This window comes from Bos mutus, chromosome 4, assembly GCF_027580195.1.
Source record: "Bos mutus isolate GX-2022 chromosome 4, NWIPB_WYAK_1.1, whole genome shotgun sequence".
In the NCBI taxonomy this organism is placed as follows: Eukaryota; Metazoa; Chordata; class Mammalia; order Artiodactyla; family Bovidae; genus Bos; species Bos mutus.
The window spans coordinates 108,887,773-108,911,087 of NC_091620.1; the positions used below are offsets into that span (position 1 = coordinate 108,887,773).

General features: G+C 39.0%; 1 protein-coding gene across 4 annotated transcripts in view; it reads right to left on the minus strand.

Moving 5' to 3' along the window:
• ANKIB1 (ankyrin repeat and IBR domain containing 1) overlaps positions 1–23,315 on the minus strand; it is a 157,127-nt gene that overhangs the window by 70,331 nt on the left and 63,481 nt on the right. For 3 of the 4 annotated variants that reach the window (XM_070369867.1, XM_070369865.1, XM_070369866.1), the window contains exons 3-4: positions 12,822–13,122; positions 978–1,160 (exon numbers count right to left, since the gene is read on the minus strand). In XM_070369867.1, the coding sequence (XP_070225968.1) occupies positions 978–1,160; positions 12,822–13,122 (484 nt within the window). Of the gene's footprint in view, positions 1–977; positions 1,161–12,821; positions 13,123–17,406; positions 17,476–23,315 lie in introns of all 4 variants that reach the window. The other variant, XM_070369868.1, reaches the window with a different exon arrangement.

Consider the following 23,315-nt stretch of genomic DNA (forward strand, 5'->3'; position numbering starts at 1 on the left):
GTTTGGATGTGATGAACTGAAAATGTTGTTACATTTATGCTTGCGTGGGTGGAGGTAATGTTTACCGATACAAGGAAGACTTAAAGGAAACCCAGGGAGTAAAGTCCCTGCAACCCAGGGAAGAAGTGTCTCACTAAGAAGGGAGGGGTTAATTGTGTCAAGTGGTGCTGAGGAATTCAGGTAAGAGGAGGAGAGAAAAGCATCAGGTAAGAGGAGGAGAGAAAAGGGTTTGGCAAGATGGTGACTCTTAATGTCCATGTCAGTGCAGTTCCATCGGAGTAGAAGGGGAGAAAGTTACACTGCAGAGGGCTGGAGAGTGAAGGGAAGGTGAGGAAGTCAGTATGTACAGACAACTCTTAAATTTTGTTTTTCTCATATGAAGATCAGGGATATGGGGCTACAACTGAAGGGGGACAGGAACAGGAAGAGTGGTTAATGGAGAAGTTGTTTTGTATTTTAAGATGGGCATTATCCAAGCATGTTTGTTGAGAAGAGCAATCCAGACAGGCAGAGACTGAGGAACAGGAGGACTGGAGTCTTGGAGTCAGCATCGCTCTATACAATTAAACATATATATGGGGCTGCCCTCATAGCTAAGTTGGTAAAGAATCCGCCTGCAATGCAGGAGACTCCAGTTTGATTCCTAGTCAGGAAGATCCCCTGGAGAAGGGATAGGTTACCCACTCCAGTATTCTGGCCTGGAGAATTCCATGGACTGTATAGTCCATGGGGTCACAAAGAGTCAGACATGACTGAGTGACTTTCACACACACACACAAACACACATAAGTCAAAGGACAGGTTTTCTAGATCCTTTTCACACTTATGGCTTTTTCAGATGTATTTTCATACTTATGGCTATACAGGTAACAGAATGTATAGCATACTGCAACGACGACCACACAAACTGGGTTTTAAAGAAGAAAAAAAAATTTAGTACAATATTTGCATAATTTCTTTCATTAAAAAAAGCTTACCTCTCGTTTATCTAAAGCAGCATATTCAGCTTCTATTTCTTCAGCTTCAGGATCTCGTGAGAATACCATTTGAGATTCTAGATTTAGGGCCAAATCTTTGTGGTGCTGCTTTTCAGCACAATCACAAGGAGTATCTTTATTCTCATTCTCAGCAAACAGGTCTCCTCCATGTTTTACTAAAAGCTAAAAAAGATTTTTTCAAAAAATTGCAGCTATAGATTTAAATGACAAGTTATTCCATGCTACATATTAAAACTTTTTAATATAATAAAATAAGCATGACAAAAAATCAATAATATGTAATAATATGAAGTGACAGTAAAAGTTAGATACCAGCGGCTTCTGATTTTAAGATAAGCAAATTACTGTTAATCGCTGTTAAGATGACTTCCTTTGGTTAAAAACAACAAACCTGTTTCTTAAATTTTATAAAGAAATTCTTAAACATTCTGTCCAATCCAAAGTTTTACTTAAAAATGAATAATTATATAGCTATTCAATGCTTTAAATTTTATACATTTCTACAAATCTTTCTCAAACAAGAAGGACATAACCACTAACACCTGATGTCCTGGCAAGGCAGACAAAAATTTTCATTTGTGTCATTCATTATCCAGTTAAACACTGAAATGAAATTAGGTTTAGCAAATCACTGAAGCAAAACTGTTTCCAGTATTACTCAAAATAAGCAATGGGAATAGCTACTCACAGCCAAGGTAAGAAGATACTCCATCAAATCTCTTGATATTTAAAGGAAGGATTTCACCCAAAGAAATCCCACTTGTAAAAATGCATAAAAGAGTAACAGTGTGTTTACTACCGAGGTTTCTGCGGATTTTGTAGAAGCTTAATACACTGTTACTAAGGGCTGTAGGTTCAAGGTTCCCCATTACATCTGCAGACACTGGGAAGGACATGAATACCACGAGGGCCATAATCCAGGACACCCCTGAAGGACAGCCTAACAATTAGTCACGGAGCGAATTCTTTTACAGTATTCACTCACCACCACATAACACAGTAACAGACACCATCTATTGTTTTCTGAGTGCCAAGCACTATGCTGAGACCTCTAATACATATTCTTATTTAATGTTAACAACCCCAAGTGTAGGGACACTGTGATGTTTCAGAAGAGTTAAATAACTTGACCAAAATTACCCACTAATAAGCAGCAGAACTGGGTTTCAGACACAAGTTTGACTGAGTTGTTAATGACACTGTACTGACACAAAGAACAGGTTGATCGCAAACATTAAAGAAGTCACACGTATCCTGGGCATACTGTAAAGTTCTGGCCAGATCTCATTTATGATCTAAACGTGAATACTTTTTAGAGATTTTCATTGTTTAAGGGAGTTAATCAAAATGGTAGTTTCTTTTCATTTTCTTCCAAATTTTATCTCCTCTCCTTCCAACAAACACAGATCTTCCTGTAAAATTCCTTTATTGCTTCTGCAATTCTCAGGGTTCCTCTACAGTTATCCCAAGAGGCCCTGACAAAATAAGGGACCTACACCAATGCCAGGCCTGGAAGCCACTGACAAGCCCAGTGGACATGACTCTGGCTTCCTGCTCTAGGCCAAAGGTATTCCTCAGAGTTAAGATGGTTTACAACATTTTTTAAGTTGTAAAAACAAGCAAACAAATCAAGAAGAATATGAAACACAGACTTGTGGTCACAAAGGTTAAAATGGTTACACATTACATCTGGCCCTTTAAAGAAAAAAAAAAATATGTGAAGCATAAGTCTCAGCAGTCACTGTTATCATCTGGAACCCTTCAGTCTAAGTGTGGTCTGGGGACCAGTGATATCACTGGGGGTTTGTTAGAAATGCTGAATCTCAGTGTTACCACCCAAGCCCCTCCCACTCCAGACCTCTATATCAGAATCAGATTTTAATCTCAAGGAGATTCTTATGCACATGAAAGTCTGACAAGCAATGACCCTACACTCTGGCCTAAGTGGTATGGAGACTGGTATATTTATATTGCCTACTCTATTTAATACTGGGAATTAATAAGCCCACAGACTTACCATACCAACTGCAGGATCTACTACTGTTTTCAGCCTTTCAGCTTCACAGGTTATCCAACACAAAACAATTTGCTTCTGACTGCTACAGAACTTGCCTGGAGAATCCCATGGATGGAGGAGCCTGGTGGGCTGCAGTCCATGGCGTCGCTAAGAGTCGGACATGACTGAGCGACTTCACTTTCACTTTTCACTTTTATGCACTGGAGAAGGAAATGGCAACCCACTCCAGTGTTCTTGCCTGGAGAATCCCACAGACGGGGGAGCCTGGTGGGCTGCCGTCTATGGGGTTGCACAGCATTGGACACAACTGAAGTGACTTAGCAGCAGCAGCAGCTACAGAACTAAGAGCTGACTTTGTTCTCTGCTTCTTTATTCAGAGCAGTAGGAAATGATTTCTAAAAAGCACACTGGGATAGTTTTCAAAGCCATGATTTGATTTACATCGAAAATAGATACTGCCACAGAAGACATTCCAAATATTAGCAAACAAGATAAATCATATTTAACTTAATTATCCCAGTCCTTAGCAAAAGCAAAGACAACAAAATTTAAGAGGCTGTGCCATTCCAAAATATTGGTGAGAGGAACCTTCCAGTCTGCATTCCATGGGGTTTAAAAAAAAAAAAGTGTATGGAGAGGGAATGTGCGAGAAGTCATTGTTGAGAGTCACTTTTGACAATTTTCAGAACTTGAGATTTCTTACATTGACTGGTGATCTGTCTTCAAAAGCAGTCCCAAAATGAGTCTGCTGGGAGTGAGGTGAGGGGTCCCCCAAACCTGTATCTCATTGCTGGAGAGATACCCGTCTTGGGTGATGGGAGGGAAGGTTCATATTTGCAGCACGTGTCCATTTGTCTTGGCAAGGAAATCAATGTATATGCTACTTTGGGCAGAGAAGCCAGCTAGCTAACAGCAGTACTGCCTGACACTGGAGGAGGAATTTTTAAAAAAGTGTTTCAGCATACTGACCTTTGGGGCCTAAGGTAGAAACACCAGTAAACACAAGATACCAAGACATGTTAAACTTCTGCTACATGAGTTAGTCGCTCAGTCGTATCTGACCTTTGCAACCCCATGGTCTGTAGCCCACCAGGCTCCTTCTGTCCATGGAATTTTCCAGGCAAGAATACTGGAGTGAGTGGGTTTCCATTCTCTTCTCCAGGGGATCTTCTCAACACAAGAGATCAAACCTGGGTCTCCCACATCGCAAGTGGACTCCTTAACGTCTGTGCCACCATTTCCTGCATAAAGTCAGATGTTTTGCTTTTGCATAATAGGGAGTTACACCTGGTTGGGAAGAGGCAGTTTTTAAATGCTTCAACCAAAGCATCCAAGTATCATTTTCTTCACTCTCAAGCACGGAGAACTGAATATTTTATTAAAAAAAAAAAAATATATATATATATATTTTAGCCTATCTCACATACTTGGTGGTATATACAATTTTCTACCTTAAAAGAAACATCCAATCATCACCGTCTCAGGACATCTGTTTATCGACGTTGTCTTCCTTTCTATTCATAATCCCACAGGAAGAGGGGAAGGACAGCCCCCAGTTGATGACAAATCCCTTTCCACCCCTTTGATCCTTCATCTAAATGCCTGGTGACTCTGCATAAATCGTTTAACTTCTGTAAGCCTCAGTTTACACAGGTCCATTTGTAAAATGAGGCTTACATTATTTTGAGAAAAAGTGTAAAAAGAAAAATAAGAGTCTGTTCTAGTTGTAAAATTCCCATTTCCTAATCTGTTTCCTCTATGACCCTGAGCACTCCATTACTCCCAGTCCCTTTAGTCTCTGACTCTACTGGCTCCTGGCAGAGGAGTCCCCTATCTTAATTCTGTTAGTCCTCTAATGACTTCCTTAATACTTTCTCAGCTACATTTCTGAAATTAGTGACTGACACTCATTGTCTCTACATTTCCTCAGCAAATTACTCAATTTCTCCCAGCAATCTAACTTCTACCCTGCCCACTTCACTCTAATATTATTCCCGAAAGTCATTAATACCTCTCAAAGCCAGCCGCCTTTCTCAGTATTCTAATTCCTTGCCCTTTCTGAAGCATGGCAAATGACTGCCTGCCTCCTCTCCTTGAAATTCTTCTCTTGGTATCCTCGATGCTGGATTTTTTTGGTTCTCTTCTCTGCTTTTTTGTTTTTTTTGTTGTAGGCCACTTCTTGTTCTCATTCCCTTTAAACACAGATATTCTCCAAGTTGATGCTGTGACTTTAATTCTGTAATTTTATCTATAATCTAAAGTCCTGTCCTTAGATTTGTCATCTATACCTTATCTTGCTTTTAGTTATCAACTCTATGGAGATAACATTTGATTCTAAATCTATATTCATTACCCCCAGTTAGTTTTAATTTTTAACAGCCTGAATACCATTTCATGTGGATAATCTAAGACTTCAATCTTCTTCTAAATGACAATTCAAGATATTCGCCTTTCCTTCTAACCAATTCCTTCACCTCATCTCACTTTTAATTTTTTTCTTTATACTGTTGAAGTACACTTCACATACAACACCTGAACTCACTTTTTCGATGTCTGTCAATTGCTAGCAGGCTTCAAAGTGAACCAGGTTCAAAATCATGCTCAGTTTACTTAAAAATAAAGTTAATTTGTTCTACTCTAATTATAGATATGATAGCAGATTGTTACACAAAATGCAGAAAAATCAAAGTAAGAAAATTATATTATCCAAAGATAGCTCACCATTGTTAATATCAACATTTTAAAGTCTTCATCATCTTTAACCTTTCTCTTACTTTTGTATAAACTGACCAAGTCACCAAAATGCATTTGTCTCATGCTTTCCATTTCTAATACCACCGCACATATCCAGGCTCTTCATCAGTTCACAGCAGAATCAGTGCAATAATATTCCAACTCCTATCACTATCTTCTAATATTTTGGTTTTCAACCTTGGCTGTACACTGGAATCATCTGGAGAAGTTTTATTACAGGGGCCCCACGCTCAGAAATCCAATTTTATTGGTTTGAGATATGGTCTACAGAATGGGATTTTGTGTGCAGACATGGTTAAAACCACTGTTCCAACACAAAGGTTTCCAAATTGTTTAAGAATCACTTGGGTAGTCTGATAGTTATATTAGGGTGATCTGGAATGGAGACTAAGTATATGCACATTTTACAGATTATTCCATTGTAGGTCCCACAGATTACTGCTCTAAGCTAAGGCTTCTCAAATTTTAATGTGAATATGGATGACTTCAGCATTCCTGTTAAACTACAGATTCAGACTCAGGTGATCTGAGATGAGGCCTGAGATGCTGCATTCCCAACAATACCCAAACTGATGCCAAAGCCAGTCTGAGGAATAGTGTCTGGGTAGCAAGACTTTAAGAACCACTCCTTTATCAGTACCCCCTTTCAAATAAAATCTATTCTACATTACAACCATTAGGTTAATCTTACTATATTCGCTTTTTTTTTTTATATATTTGCTTTCAAATAGCACGAATCAAAAAAATTAAATGGCTAAATTTTCTATAAATAAATTTCAAATTAGCACTTAGGATTTTCTACTTACTATGGCTTCTATCTTCATTTTAAATCATCTGTCTTATCAAGCCTCTCCAAAATACTTCAATTTGCATATGTTTGAGACGTAGAACAGTCCTTCTCAAACTGCAACATGCAAACGAATAACCAGTGAAACCTGCTTAACGCATTCCTGGAGTCTACCCCAGAGATTCCTATTTGGTATCTGGAGGTCTGGCAAGCACAAGAATTTGTATTTACAACAAGAGTTACTGATGCTACAGGTCTGAGGACCACATTTTGAGTAGCCTCCTCCAAATACTTAAACTGAAGTCTTATCCACTCAAATATTACTACTATCCAAAATATTTTCTGGGCTTAGGAAAATTAAAATGATCTTTCCTTCCCTTCAGTGCCTATAACAATATTTTGAATGCAATAATGAAATCATAACTATCTTGATTAAAAATTAGAAAACCGAGGCCCAGACAGGCACAGTTACTTCCGGTTGCTAAGTTGGGGCCCCAATTTCCTTATTCTTTTTTATAGTTTTAAAACCCCAGGTGCTAAAAACACAATTGTAATTAAGTAAAACTTTTCAGTATAACTTGTGAATGATTTTTATGGCTTTTCAATGAAGTGTGAAATGCTCTGACGGCTGCTGAGTGTCATACAGGCCCTGTGGCTACAAAGGGGAAGTGGGACTTACCAGCTTTGGTTTCCTAGTGACCTTTATTTGATCTGACAATAAGCAGCAACACTTAAAGCTTTGAATAAGCAAGTAGGACAAAGGTGCATAGGAAATATCTAAAGATAATACTCATTTTAAAAAACGCTTTCCACAAAGAGTTGAAGCACACAACAGCCACCTCTGTCACATCAACCATTTCTTGAATCACTATGACAGGTGAAGCACCAATATAAATGAGGCCTAATGACTGGGCTTGCTCTAGGGAAGTCGGCCAAGGGGAGAAAAATCACAAATTAGGCCTTGCTAACAGACCTATCCCATGGATGGAGGAGCCTGGTAGGCTGCAGTCCATGGGGTTGCTAAGAGTTGGACACGACTGAGCGACTTCACTTTCACTTTTCACTTTCATGCATTGGGGAAGGAAATGGCAACCCACTCCAGTGTTCTTGCCTGGAGACTCCTAGGGACGGTGGAGCCTGGTGGGCTGCCGTCTATGGGGTCGCACAGAGTCGGACACGACTGAAGTGACTTAGCAGCAGCAACAGACCTATGCTGGCCAAGAAGCAATAGTTAGAACCTTGTACGAAACAACTGACTGGTTCAGGATTGAGAAAGGAGTATGACAAGGCTGTTTATTGTCACCTTGTTTATTTAACTTACACACAGAGCACATTATGAGAAATGTCAGGCTGGATGAGTTTTAAGCTGAAATCAAAACTGCCGGGAGAAATATCAACAACCTCAGATATGAGGATGATACCGCTCTAATGGCAGAAAGCCAAGAGGAACTAAGGAACCTCTTGATGAGGGTGAAGGAGGAGAGTGAAAAACCAGTTTAAAACTCAGTATTAAAAAAACTAAGATTATGGCATCCAGCCCCATTACTTCATGGCAAATAGAAAGGGAAAAGGTGGAAGTAGTGATAGATTTCCTCTTCCTGGGCTCTAAAATCACTGCAGCCATGAAATTAGAAGACAACTGCTTCTTGGCAGGAAAGCTATGACAAACCCAGTGTGTTAAAAAGCAAAGACCTCACTTTGCCGACAAAGATCCATAGAGTCAAGACTATGGTCTGTCCAGCAGCCACGTACAGTTGTGAGAGCTGGACCATAAAGGCAGAGTGCCAAAGAATTGAGGCTTTCAAACTGTGGTGTTGGAGAAGACTCTTGAGAGTTCCCTGGACAGCAAGGAGATCAACCCTGAATATTCCTTGCTGTCCAGGGAATTCTCAAGAGTCTTCTCCAGCGGTGTGCGGACTGATGCTGAAGCTCCAATACTTTGGCCACCTGATGCGAAGAGCCAAGTCACTGGAAAAGACCCTGATGCTGGGAAAGACTGAAGGCAGGAGGAGAAGAGGGTTGACAGAGGATGAGATGGACATTACAAGTACTGAGCCTGCGTGCCCCACCTACTGAAGACTGTGTGCCCCAGAGCCCACACCGCAACTGCTGAGCCTGTGTGCCCTAGAGCCCACACACCACAACTTCTGAGCCTGCGTGCTGCAACCATTGAGCCTGTGTGCCCTAGAGCCTGCACACCGCAACCACTGAGCCTGCGTGCCCCAGCTACTGAACGTGCATCTACAGCCTGTGCCCCCCCTGTCAAGAAGCCCATGCACCATAATGAAGAGTAACCCTGGCTCGCCTCAACTATAGAAATAACTCACGTGGAAATGAAGCCCTAGCAAAGCCAAAAACAAATGAAATTATAAAAAAAAATTTTTAATTAAATATACACTATCTGGGTTTTCACAGAAAAATGTTTGCTTACCCTTGGAATGATTCTTTGAAATATGAAAAAATTAGAATTAAAGGGACTTTAATTTGCATTAATAAATGTTCAACATATAAGCATTTCTAATTTTCAAACAACTGCAGTCTACTCTTCTTTGTGTTACTTTTATCTCATAAATAATCTGAATGATTAATTTGTCAAACTTCAAATTTTCCTACTTAAGGAAAAGTAGGATTTGATACAAGCATCTGTTGTTAGAAGGTGCCCCGTAGAGATAAAAGAAGGGGCTGGCCAAAATAGGCAAGGAAGAGCTGTATTCTGCAAATTAGTGGCATGAGTTTGACACAACAAAACAAAACAAAACAAAAACACTGCCAAGATAAATCCAAGTATCAAGAGTAGATATGGTGGTAACGGTAGCATCATTAATAGGAACAAGGCAGAACAGAAGAGGAGCTGTGGATAGAGAAGCTTGAGTATAGTTTTGGAAACACTGACTTTGAGAGACTGTTGGAATGTTCATATGAGGAAATCAGCAAGGCAGTAATATAGTGTGAGAAACTTCAGGGTGAGCTCTCCATTTATATGTGTGTGCGTGTGTGTATATGTGTGTGTATATATATATATCAGTGTATCTATATCTATAGCTTATATTTAGCCACTGATGCCTTCACACATGCAAGTGTCTAAAAGAACTCTGTGATTAAGAGGTTTTTATGTTATGTTCTGTGTATGTACATGTGTGTGCCCCTTTAGCTTACTACAGAACATCATTATCACAGAGAGAAGGAGAAGTTGTAAACATTTCATTTAAATGGTTCAAAATAATGAACCACAAGAATCTGTGTGTTTAAATGCACATACAAAATTGCCCAATGTCGACTTTATCAACTCTGTCCTTAAATAAACACAGAAAAAAACATCTTCAATAGCTAGAAAAGACATATTTCCATAGACATTTATAAGTAAATCCTTAAGAGTTAAAAAAAAATAGTTTGGCCTTAACCGTGGAATAAAATAATCAATTTAACCTTAAAGGCCAGACATTAAAAATGGGATCTATTTTGCTACAATCACAGATTAACAGAAAAATTAGTGCTAAAGGGTTCTTTTGAGGTAACTGTGATAGTTACCTCTTGGATGGCTGGATGGTTTCCTCTTCTTTGATAATCTCAAAGAAGCTGAGTGACTGGAGGTCTACAGATAACCACTGTGAGGATCAGGGCTAGATACCAGTGCTCTTTACACCATACTACGATAGCTTAATGAAAAAGTTAATCAACATCTGGTAACACCCTTTCACTCAACCCAAGCCCATTATATCATGCTTGGTATCAATGAGCACTATGAATACTAGAAGACCTTACACAAAGACACTTAAGGACTAATACTCTTAAAGGACAGTTACAGAGTAGATTATATATGTCAGTGTGTTTGTTTTATGTACTAGAACTAGAAAACACAATAAGGCCTCTGGGAATTAGTTAACGTACACTTTCTTGTGAAACTCTTTGTGTTTAGTTAACATTATCAAAAGTCACTCAAGACCTGAGGCTGGGTAAATATACAGTCAAGTATATAAAACAGATTTAAAATAGCTTTATATGGGTAAAATGACATGCTAAAATCTGTTGACGACAACTAGATTAAATGCAATGAAGGTATTTACAGGGTTCTATTTACAGATTTTACATTAAGTCAAAGAGCTCTTCTGAATACAGAAAAATGAAAATAGTTATTAAATGGTGTGGCTTGCGTACCATCATATACTGAAAGATCAAACAGTAAAACATACACATTCACACCAAGCAAATCATCAGACTTGTCAGTCAGAATAAATCTGGCATTAATTTTCTTCACTGAATAAAAAGTGATATACAAACACATAAATGTGTTGGCAAAAATACCACATTCACCTTTTGAAAACAATTTAATAAGCCCATCACTGTAAACTTACTTCAAAATCAACAACTACTAAAGCAATGCTTATAGAGAATTTTTGGAAGCAAGATATAAAACAGCAATTTAAAAGCAATAATATTACTATCAAGAATAAGCTATTTTCTACTCTAGCTCACTTGAAAATTATTAATACAATGCTGATGCAGTCCTGTCAACAACGAGTCACTACAGCAGTGATTCGTTCATAAGAGGTGGGCATAGAACAATATATAAAAAAACTTGATTAAAAGCCTCAGGAATTCTGTCAATAGCCTCATTCCATGCTAAATCCTAGGACATCCTTCTACCACATTGAGAATCAATGTTAGAAAGTAAAGTTTAAGATTAGTTTTAAGTTAATGACCGTCACTGGACTTCCCTCATAGCTCAGTTGGTAAAGAATCTGCCTGCAATGCAGGAGACCCTGGTTCGATTCCTGGGTTTGGAAGATCCCCTGGAGAAGGAAATGGCAACCCATTCCAGTGTTCTTGCCTGGAGAATCCCATGGGCAGAAGAGCCTGGCAGGCTACAACCCTTGGGGCCGCAAGAGTTGGACATGACTTGGTGACTAAACCAACCAACTAAATGACTGTCACTAGCTAAGTAGTGGGCAAAGGTGACACAATTCCAAGAGCTGAAATGACTAATAGTCTAAAAGATCAGTAAGTATCACAAACAAGAGCAAAAAATACAAGGTAAGATCAGAAGGCTTCCAGAAGTTGAGAACAACTGACATTTCAGATATGCTAAAGAAGTGATATAAATGGCCATAACCTTTTAACATGAGTAAGAAAATGGAGAACCTTCATGTCTTTTGTATATTTATCAATTTAGAAGTATAAGTTTACACACATGAATAATATTAAGGAAATACTAAGTTTTAAGATGCATATTTTAATCTTATTAACATATATTTAATCTGGAAAACTACTTTTCTAATCAAGACCTACATATCTGGTAAATGGATACTCTGATTCAATTTATAATGCTGCACTGAAACTTAAATACATTTATGCAAAAGAATGTCTAAGAGTTATGTATGGATTGACATGTATATAGCTGAGAGAATACAGCTGTATAGCAGCAAGGACAGTATAAAGAATAATGATTTCTTAGCTTAGTTAAGATCCTATACTATACGGCTGATTTTATCTAAGCCTATTGTTAGATATACATATATATATGAAAAACATAGATGGAAAAATTCAAATACAAAGTACTCAGGTACTTTAGTGCAAATTACACAGAAAAAAACCAGCACATTTTAATATATAAAATTTTTTAAAGCCCCAATATATATATTCATTAATATTTATCCCTGCTGATTCTTATTTAGTCAATAAGTCGTGTCCAACTCTGCAACCCCAGACTATAGCCTCTTTTGTCCATGGGATTTCCCAGACAAGAATACCAGAGTGGGTTGCCCTTTTCTTCTCCAGGGGGATCTTCCTGCCCAGGGATCAAACCCAGGTCTCCTTCATTGCAGGCGGATTCTTTTACTGCTCAGCCACCTGCGAAGCTCATAGCTTAGGGAACTGATCACTTCTAGATAATATAGGTTAAGGTCCCACTTGTCAAGATTTGCCATATGTATACATTCTATAAATTGGTGTCTAAAATCAGCGACAAGCGCAACTTTTGATACCAAAAGTATTACTCTCAATAAGATAGTGTTTGTATGATGACTGCTATGTTCAGGGATGTCAGTCAATTTTTAAATTGCTTCTGATTTCATTTCATTTCCAAGGATGAATGTTTGTGGGTTTGTTTTCCTAAAACAAAGGCTCCCAATTCTTTTAGAACCACAAGAGACAGAAATGACTAGTCAAATTAACGAAGTAAAACAAATACTGATTATCACACATTACCGAGACACAGATTTTACCATGCAGATTGCTAAAACAAACAAACGGGCACACCAAGGTTTACCTCTACGCAGGTTTTCATCCCTGAGGCAGCAGCATAGTGCAGGGGTGTGTTCTTTTTGTTATCAACAGCGTCAATAGCTGCTCTCTCATATTCGCCTTGGTCAAGTTTTGCTCCTTTCCATCTTAAAATCATCTGTAGACAATCCGCTCTTCTAAAATCATCTTCCGCAGGGCGTGCTAAGCGAGGATGAAGGGCTCCTTCTGAGATCATAATTTGAGGTCCCATACACAACAAATGCATAGATGTTTCATTGTGCACATTCCGTTTATTTGGATTTCCATCTCTACCAAAAAGAAAGGTCCTAAAATGGTAAAGAATGAAAATCAGGTTTTTCCTACCTGGAAATAATACACAGGAGATACATTTAAAGCTCTACTTCTAAGCTGCTAATCCAGTTTCTACTGAGGCACTGTTTCACAATAGGCTGAATGACTAATTTTTTTTTTGGTTGTGCTGGGTCTTCGTTGCTGTGTGGGCTTTTCTCTAGTCGTGGAGAGTAAGGGCTCCTCTCTAATAGCGGTGCACAGGCTTTTCACTGCAGGGGCTTCTCCTGCGCTAGGGCTTCAGGAGTTGCAGCTCCCACACTCTAGAGTATGGGCTCAGCAGCTGTGGCACACGGGCTTAGCTGTTCTGTGGCATGTGGGATCTTCCCAGACCAGGGATCAAACCTGTGTCTTCTCCATTAGGAGGTGGATTCTTTACCACTGAGCCACCAGAGAAGCCCCACTAATTCTTACAATTATAAAAAAACTTGATTCTAGAACAATAATACTAAAAAACCAAAGTTGACTATCATTACAGTGTTTGCTAATAAAAGAGAAAAAGGCATAAGAAGAAAAAAGAAAGGTAAGGAAAAGGAAAATGACAGAGAAAAGGAAAAGGAGGAAGAAAGAAAGGAACCACACGGCCACATAACAGACTAGTTTGTCAATTAACATAAATGTCTTAGGTACATTATTAAACATATCCCAGCGATTTATTTTTTTTGTTATTGCTCTGCTATATTTTATTTCTCTTGAGTACATTTTTACTTAAGAAGGATGCTGACCATACAGGAGAAGCAAGCAATGCGTAAGTCTGGAAGTAAATGTTAAATCTAGGAAAAATTTAGTTGAGTTTTCCCCAGCCTTTGAAAGAATAAGGCATATATTTATACAATGTAATACCTTCTTAAGGCAATAAGCTAGGTGAGTTCTGGAAGAGCACGATCTAATTTCAAGGTGGTAGACATTACTGATGATAATAGGTGAGCTGCCTTAACTTCTGCCAGATCCAGATCTGAGAGCTGTGTCTAGCATCCACTACATCTTTTGGGCTAGGCTCAGTGGATTAACATTTGAGCCAGTTCAGTGGCCATAACAGGAAATGAGCTGGATAAAACCTAGTATAATTCAGTCAGCCTGTACTAAAAAACACAAGTATACTATGAAATGGGCATACAGTCCCATATCCAAAGATGAGTCAATTTACTATGGAGGGCTGGTATCACTTGCGTTCCTATGTCTAAGGGCAGAATAGCAATGAGAAGGGAGCAGAAGAGTCAAAAGCTAAATCCTAGTTATATCTGGATTGTTTTGAGGTTAGTTTTAGCTTAGAACAAGAAAAAACAAAGACAAAACCCTGACTAGGAAGGAACTAGGATGAGCTCTTCAACTTGAATGAATGAGCCAAGCTAGAAAACTCTTACGAGGAAAAAGGCTGAGTAAGATGTTTTACGGTGGTTTCCAATTTTTAGAACAACTCTGGGTATCTCCTGCTTTTATAAGATTCTAGACAGTTCAGCAATACAGCCTTTCAAAACTAGCCTATTAGGCTTCTAGGGTCCACATTCATTTGAGCCATCTTGAAAGTAAAACATGAAGTCTCTGAAGCAGGAACAAATGAAATAATAACTAGTCCCACATACCCTAACTCCTACCACTGGGGTAATGCAATCTGAGCCAGATCAGACATCACATAGTACATGTACTGGGGTCTGCACTGCAGGGCAATGTGACAGGCAGACTAGTATCTCCACCCCAAAGAGGTCTATGTCCTAATCCCCGGGACCTGTGAATATGTTACCTTATACAGTAAAAGAGACTTCACAGATATGATTAAGTTAAGGTTCTTGACATTGGTAAAGTATCCTGCTATCCAGGTGGGCCCAATGTAATCACAAATCCTTAGAAGAGAATGACAGGAGGGTCAGAATCAGAGACATATTGGAAGATGCTATGCTGCTGTCTTTAAAAATGGTGGAAGGGGCCACAAGCCAAGAAGTGCAGGCAGCTTTTAGAAACTGGAAAAGGTAAGGTAAGGGATTCTACCCAAGAGCATGCAGAAGGGATATAACTCTGCCAACACTTTGAGTTTAATCCAGTGGAACCATTTCAGATTTCTGATCTCCAGAGGTTTAAGATAATACATTTGTGTTGTTTTTAGTCACCAAGTTTGTGGTAATCTGTTATAGCAACAATAGGAATGAGCCCTAAATATAAGACTCTGGGAAGCTTGTGCAGTAGATCTTCCCTCTGGAGACCAGGGAAGGTGTGAAGAGGAGTTGGTGGGGGAGGGTGGCGATGGGTGGGGGGTTGTGTGTGTGGAGGGGGAACCTATCCCTGAGTATGAACACGGTTCTAGGGAAGACCTTGGGTTCTTATGCTCTGCAATGTGAAATATGTTTCTCGGCAAGAGATAAAGACTATCATCTCTGAGTCTTACAATTCAGGGAATGTAGGAATGGTCTCAGGTCTCATCTACTCCTAATCCCCAGGCAAATGTTAAACAAGTACCTCCTGAGAAGCAAGTATCTCCAGTATCTCCTGGAGTTCTCAATGTCTACTCAGTCCAAGTTTAACTTTCAAAGCTTGTCTCTGAAGCTCAGGTCCCAAGTTCTAATAAAATTTGCTCAGAAAGCCCCATTTTCTCTAAAGTCCTACAGAGCCTTTATGGCCTTCTGACTCCCTCAGTACATGGGTATGCTCTTTATTGCTTACTCTATCTGGTTTCCAAGGATCTGACCTAGCCATCTAAACAAACCCAACCCTACTTAGAAGCCTCTTTACACTAAGTTCCCTCCTCCAGCTGCATTGATCATTCCCTTCTTTGTCTTCCTATAACATCCTAATTATATAATTCATTACATCGCATCACAGTTACTTTCTTACATATCTGTTCCTTTCTCCCACTTGGTTTATAGCCTTTTAAGGCAAGATCTATATCCTGTTCTTTCTTGAATCCCCAATATAGTGTCAAACACAGAGGAGACTCTTGCTATAATTTTGATAGATGAACTACTTTGTGTATTACTTTTATGATGAAGATTAGTGATGTGGCATTGGGAATACATTAAGACAGAATTCTAGATCTCTCAAGCCAGTAACACAGCAGACTGGTCAAGAACCCAGTATCTACTGACCAGTACAGACTGCCCGGCTATAGTCTCAGTCCTGTCACTTTCTAGGTGTGTGATCTTGCACAAAATAGCTAATATATAAAATATACTATGTATGTAACCAATATAAACATACAGCTAATATACATATTATATACATAAAACCAACTAATATATGGCTTCTATTCTTTGACCAAGTAAACCTACTCCTGAAATTTATCACTTAAATGTCTGGTTATAGGAAAACTGGGAAATACAAATCACAGTATTTTTGTACATTGGAAATTATAAAGTCATTAACAAGTCTATATAAGAATATTTATAGTGAAAATCAGAAGGGACATGGAATGATTCTAACAGTTGTTTAAGGGAGGCAGGAATGTGAGTAGTTTATTTATATAAACATAATGCTGCTTCATAATTTAAAAAAAAAGGAAAAATATATTTTTCCTAAGTCAACAACTGATGATAAAATTTTCAATAATATTTCTCTGTATTTATTATGGCTGAATTACAGTGAATAACCAAAATTTTAAACACTACTCTAAAAACGTGTTCAAGATTAAAATCTCTTCCAAGAGCCATTATTAACAATAAAAGAGATTTCATTTCCTTAAAAATTTAACTTAAAATTAATTCAGATTCCATATGATTCTGTACAGCAACATAGATTCAGCTTTTCCTATCCCTATTTCCAATATATCACGTATTTTCTCTTTTGTTCAGGAGGCCTCAAGTTCTCATCACCATGGAATTTAATACAAGTTGGAAGGACGTCAGCTAATATGGAGACAGACTCTCTCATTAAACAATCCTACATCCTCCCCAATAGAGGGAAGAGATAATGTGATAATTTTGCAAACATTCTTATACCCAATCTGCCAGACTCTGATTCAGCAAACCAAAGCAAGCTTATTATTCTGAAGTTAAAATATTAAAAGAGCTTAATTATTTATTCAGGAAAGATTCTCAAATTTATTACAGTACTATACCTGCATAAACATTCTGTACTAAAACTGTCAAGTTGGATATTCTAATTTTATTGATTTACATTATTACTTTTATATTATATGCTTAAATTCAAAAGTAGTCTTCTTTAAGTTACATGAATGAGTAAATGGAATTACAAATTTGTAATTGACATGTAAGTTTTAGATAGGCCCCTCTTGTAACTATGCCAGTAATTATGAAGTGTATTTTACTACTTACATACAAGGTTAATTCTTGGACCAGGATAGGAGATAACTGGCAGGAAGGAAGGGTAAGGAAAACATTAACCTGGAAAAAAAAATTCCTTTCATTTGACCTTAATAACCCATCGAAAGTCATTTGTTTGTCTAGATTCTTTCAGTGTTCATTGTGAAACAGTCAAATTATAACTGCAACCTATAAATCTACATTTACTCTCCACTTCAATATGACCCTATTCTGATCACTGTACTAAAACTGCACTCGTTCACATCATCAGGAATTTCCTAAGAGTTAAGTTCTTATCCTCAATTCTTGTTTTAACCTTAAACTGCCAATAATTCATTTATATCCTTATCTCTTTATTACCTCGGTTTCCATAACTACCCATCATTTTAAGAGGTCTCTTCATTTTTTTTCAGAACAAACTCTCTTTTACCTATGATGATGGCTCTACTTTCCTATCTCCTTCAGATCAGATCAGATCAGTCACTCAGTCGTGTCCGACTCTTTGTGACACCATGAATCACAGCACGCCGGGCCTCCCTGTCCATCACCAACTCCCGGAGTTCACTGAGACTCATCAAGTAAGTGATGCCATCCAGCCATCTCATCCTCTGTCGGCCCCTTCTCCTCTTGCCCCCAATCCCTCCCAGCATCAGAGTCTTTTCCAATGAGTCAACTCTTCGCATGAGGTGGCCAAAGTACTGGAGTTTCAGCTTTAGCATCATTCCTTCCAAAGAAATCCCAGGGCTGATCTCCTTCAGAATGGACTGGTTGGATCTCCTTGCAGTCCAAAGGACTCTCAAGAGTCTTCTCCAAAACCACAGCTCAAAAGCATCAATTCCTTGGCGCTCAGCCTTCTTCACAGTCCAACTCTCACATCCATACATGACCACAGGAAAAACCATAGCCTTGACTAGACGAACCTTTGTTGGCAAAGTAATGTCTCTGCTTTTCAATATGCTATCTAGGTCGGTCATAACTTTCCTTCCAAGGAGTAAGCATCTTTTAATTTCATGGCTGCAGTCACCATCACCATCTGCAGTGATTTTGGAGCCCAGAAAAATAAAGTCTGACACTGTTTCCACTGTTTCCCCATGTATTTGCCATGAAGTGATGGGACCAGATGCCATGATCTTCGTTTTCTGAATGTTGAGCTTTAAGCCAACTTTTTCACTCTCCACTTTCACTTTCATCAAGAGGCTTTTTAGTTCCTCTTCACTTTCTGCCATAAGGGTGGTGTTATCTGCATATCTGAGCTTATTGATATTTCTCCCAGCAATCTTGATTCCAGCTTGTGTTTCTTCCAGTCCAGCATTTCTCATGATGTACTCTTCATAGAAGTTAAATAAGCAGGGTGACAATATACAGCCTTGACGTACTCCTTTTCCTATTTGGAACTAGTCTGTTGCTCCATGTCCAGTTCTAACTGTTGCTTCCTGACCTGCATATAAATTTCTCAAGAGGCAGATCAGGTGGTCTGGTATTCCCATCTCTTTCAGAATTTTCCACAGTTTATTGTGATCCACACAGTCAAAGGCTTTGGCATAGTCAATAAAGCAGATATAGATGTTTTTCTGGAACTCTCTTGCTTTTTTGATGATCCAGCGGATGTTGGCAATTTGATCTCTGGTTCCTCTGCCTTTTCTAAAACCAGCTTGAACATCAGGAAGTTCACGGTTCATACACTGCTGAAGCCTGGCTTGGAGAATTTTGAGCATTACTTTACTAGCGTGTGAGATGAGTGCAATTGTGCGGTAGTTTGAGCATTCTTTGGCATTGCCTTTCTTTGGGATTGGAATGAAAACTGACCTTTTCCAGTCCTGTGGCCACTGCTAAGTTTTCCAAATTTGCTGGCATATTGAGTGCAGCACTTTCACAGCATCATCTTTGAGGATTTGGAATAGCTCAACTGGAATTCCATCACCTCCACTAGCTTTGTTCGTAGTGATGTTTTCTAAGGCCCACTTGACTTCACATTCCAGGATGTCTGGCTCTAGGTCAGTGATCACACCATCGTGATTATCTGGGTCATGAGACCTTTTTTGTACAGTTCTTCTGTGTGTGTCCTATCTCCTTAATGGAAGCAAACTCACTTTCTGAGTCTGTTTTCTTCTCTGGACGTCTTCCTTCCTTCCAGAGAGCACATCCATTCTTAAAGTCACTTATCTTTCAGTGGTTTCTATGAATACACATTGTAAACTGTAAACTTTTATTGGAACCCAAATGACAGACAGTGGCAGCAGAATCATAGTTTTTCTCAAAGGGCTTCTACTATTATTTCAGTGATAATTCTTAATGCTCTATCACCCTGACTACTATCCTGACCTTGAGGCCATATTCTAAATTTTTATGGGTTTCCCTGGTGGCTCAGCTGGTAAAAGAATCTGCCTGCAATGCAGGAGACCTGGGTTTGATCCCTGTGTTGCGAAGATCCCCTGGAGAAGGGAAAGGCTACTCACTCCAGTACTCTGGCCTGGAGAATTACATGGACTGTACAGTCCATGGGGGTCACAAAGAGTCTAAGCCCCATTTTTTCTTGCACTTTCTATCATTATCTCACATTCAGTTGAGCTCCCCTCAAAATAACCATCTTCTTTGTTACAGCCTCAATTTCTTGTCATAACACTATTATTCCAGTAGTTACTAAGATATACATATACTTTCAGTTCCCTTTACATCTTACCTTTCATGCAACATTATTTTTGAGTAGCTGTAATTGTATTATAGAGGTTAGGTATATTGTTAAGAAAACAGATTAAATACCTGCCCTTACAGTGTGTACACAGCAACGGAGGTTAGGAGAGAACTGAATTTCAATCCATTTATAAGAATTTAATAACTCCTGAAATACAAGAATCAAAAAAAACCCCCAAACTGGAAACTCTATTTTAATTCTCAAAGCTTGATATTAACATATGCTCTGACAAACACATGCTCTAATAAAGATTTTATATTTCATTTATACCAAAAGACAGGCCCCTTTCATATTCTAGGAAGCACAAGAAGTTATCCTATAAAATCTAAGGAACAAGCACTCTAATTTCCCATTTTATACATGCTTATCCAAACTAGAACATGTGGACTCCAAAGTCTAAACAGTGCTTTTGCTACATCAAATAGTAACTATTTATGAATATGGATTCAGTTTCCCAGGAAAGAAGCACTGTGGTATGGTATGATGTAAATACATAGCATTTAGGTTCAGAGAGATACAGATGCAAACTAGCTCCTAAACTGCAAACCGCCCTTCTTTTACCATATGATTATGTCTAAGAAGAGGGGAAAGCTGTGCCTGCTGTTGCAGGTACCATAAAGCTAAACGAAATGGGGACTAAATCAAGGCCTTATTGCAATTTACTTTATGGCTACTAAAGTATATTGTTCTTGGCTAGGTATACTTCTTTGTCCACCCGTATATGTCATGTGTTAGGAATCTAGCCAAGCTTAGTCAGAGTCTATACCGAAGCTAGCAGGCAGGTATGCCAGATTACATGAGGCAGCATGAGAAAATAATGGCCATCAACTTGTTACCAGTTTAGAAAAGTTAAACACAGTGAAACATTTGAAGCTATCTAAAACATAAACAGTTAAAACAGAGTTGGTATTTCACTTAATGCTGATGTGTGCTATTTATCCTTATTCTATTGAATTCATGACACAGTGTTAGTTCAGTTCAGTTGCGCAGTCGTGTCCGACTCTTTGTGACCCCGTGACTGCAGCACCCCAGGCCTCCCTATCCATCACCAACTCCCGGAGTTTACTTAAACTCACGTCCATTGAGTCAGTGATGCCATCCAACCACATCATCCTCTGTCGTCTCTTTCTCCTTCCGCCTTCAATCTTTAATCTTCCAATGAGTCAGTTCTTCATCAGGAGGCCAAAGTATTGGAGTTTCAGCTTTAGCATCAGTCCTTCCAATGAATATTCAGAACTGATTTCCTTTAGGATGAACTGGTTGGATCTCCTTGCAGTCCAAGGGACTCTCAAGAGTCTTCTCCAACGCCACAGTTCAAAAGCATCAATTCTTCAGCACTCAGCTTTCTTTATAGTCCAACTCTCACATTCATACATGACCACTACAAAAACCATAGCCTTGACTAGACAGACCTTTGTTGGCAAAGTAATGTTTCTGCTTTTTAATATGCTGTCTAGGTTGGTCATGGAGAAGGCAATGGCAACCCACTCCAGTACTCTTGCCTGGAAAATACCATGGATGGAGGAGCCTGGTAGGCTGCGGTCCATGGGGTCGCTGAGTGTCGAACACACTGAGCGACTTCACTTTCACTTTTCACTTTGATGCACTGGAGAGGGAGATGGCAACCCACTCCAGTGTTCTGCCTGGAGAAGCCCAGGGATGGCAGAGCCTGGTGGACTGCCGTGTACAGCGTCTCACAGAGTTGGACAGACTGAAGCGACTTAGCAGCAGCAGAAGCAGCAGGTTGGTCATAACTTTTCTTCCAAGGAGTAAGTGTCTTTTAATTTCATGGCTGCAGTCACCATCTGCAGTGATTTTGGAGCCCCCAAAAATAAAGTCAGCCACTGTTTCCACTATTTCCCCATTTATTTGCCATGAAGTGATGGGACCGGATGCCATGATCTTAGTTTTCTGAATGCTGAGCTTTAAACCACCTTTTTCACTCTCCTCTTTCACTTTTACCAAGAGGCTCTTTAGTTCTTCTTCACTCTCTGGCATAAGGGTGGTGTCATCTGTATACCTGAGGTTATTGATATTTCTCCCGGCAATCTTGATTCCAGCTTGTGCTTCCTCCAGCCCAGGGTTTCTCATGATGGACTCTGCAGATAAGTTAAATAAGCAGGGTGACAATATACAGCCTTGATGTACTCCTTTCCCTATTTGGAACCAGTCTGTTGTTCCATGTTCAGTTCTAACTGTTGCTTCCTGACCTGCATACAGATTTCCCAAGAGGCAGGTCAGGTGGTCTGGTATTCCCATCTCTTTCAGAATTTTCCACAGTTTGTGGTGATCCACACAGTCAAAGGCTTTGGCATAGTCAATAAAGCAGAAATAGATGTTTTTCTGGAACTCTCGTGCTTTTTAAGTGTTAAGTGACAGAATGTTAAGAGTTATTTAATTACAAAATTGACCAAACAATTAAAATAATAATATGATTTGTGATTTTCTCTGCCCTCAATAAATTTTGAAAAAAGATACACAGATTAAAGAAATTAGAGTTGTCTAATCTTAGGAAACGAGAGCAATAAAGTAATTTCTGATTCTAGGACAGGATGTTAAAGGCTTTAATAACAAAATTATCAATCACTGACCTCCAAACAATTAAGAAAAAAGAAAAAACAAACACTTAAGACTGAAATTGAAAATACAGAGTAAAACTATAAGTATAAAGTATATGGCCAAATCATAAAAACAGTAATTTTAAAGAGAATATATAGTCACCTTTTCTTTAGGTCTTTAAACACTCATCAACAGAATGATAAGCAGAAGCTGGAGACAAATACATCCCTTCTTAGAGAAACCAATAATATTGATCAAATCAGCAATTTTTAAACTTTCTGGTAGTAGACTGTTATAACTTTTACAAATTTAAAAATTACTGAAGATTCGTGTTGAGAAACTGGGATTGATATATACACACTGCTGCTGCTGCTGTTGCTAAGTCGCTTCAGTTGTGTGCGACTCTGTGCGACCCCATAGATGGCAGCCCACCAGGATCCCCCATCCCTGGGACTCTCCAGGCAAGAACACTGGAGTGGGTTGCCATTTCCTTCTCCAATGCATGAAAGTGAAAAATGAAAGTGAAGTCACTCAGTCGTGTCCCACTCTTCGCTACCCCCCATGGACTGCAGCCAACCAGGCTCCTCCATCCATGGGATTTTCCAGGCAAGAGTACTGGAGTGGGTTGCCATTGCCGTCTCCGTATTATTTTACACACTACTATGTAGCC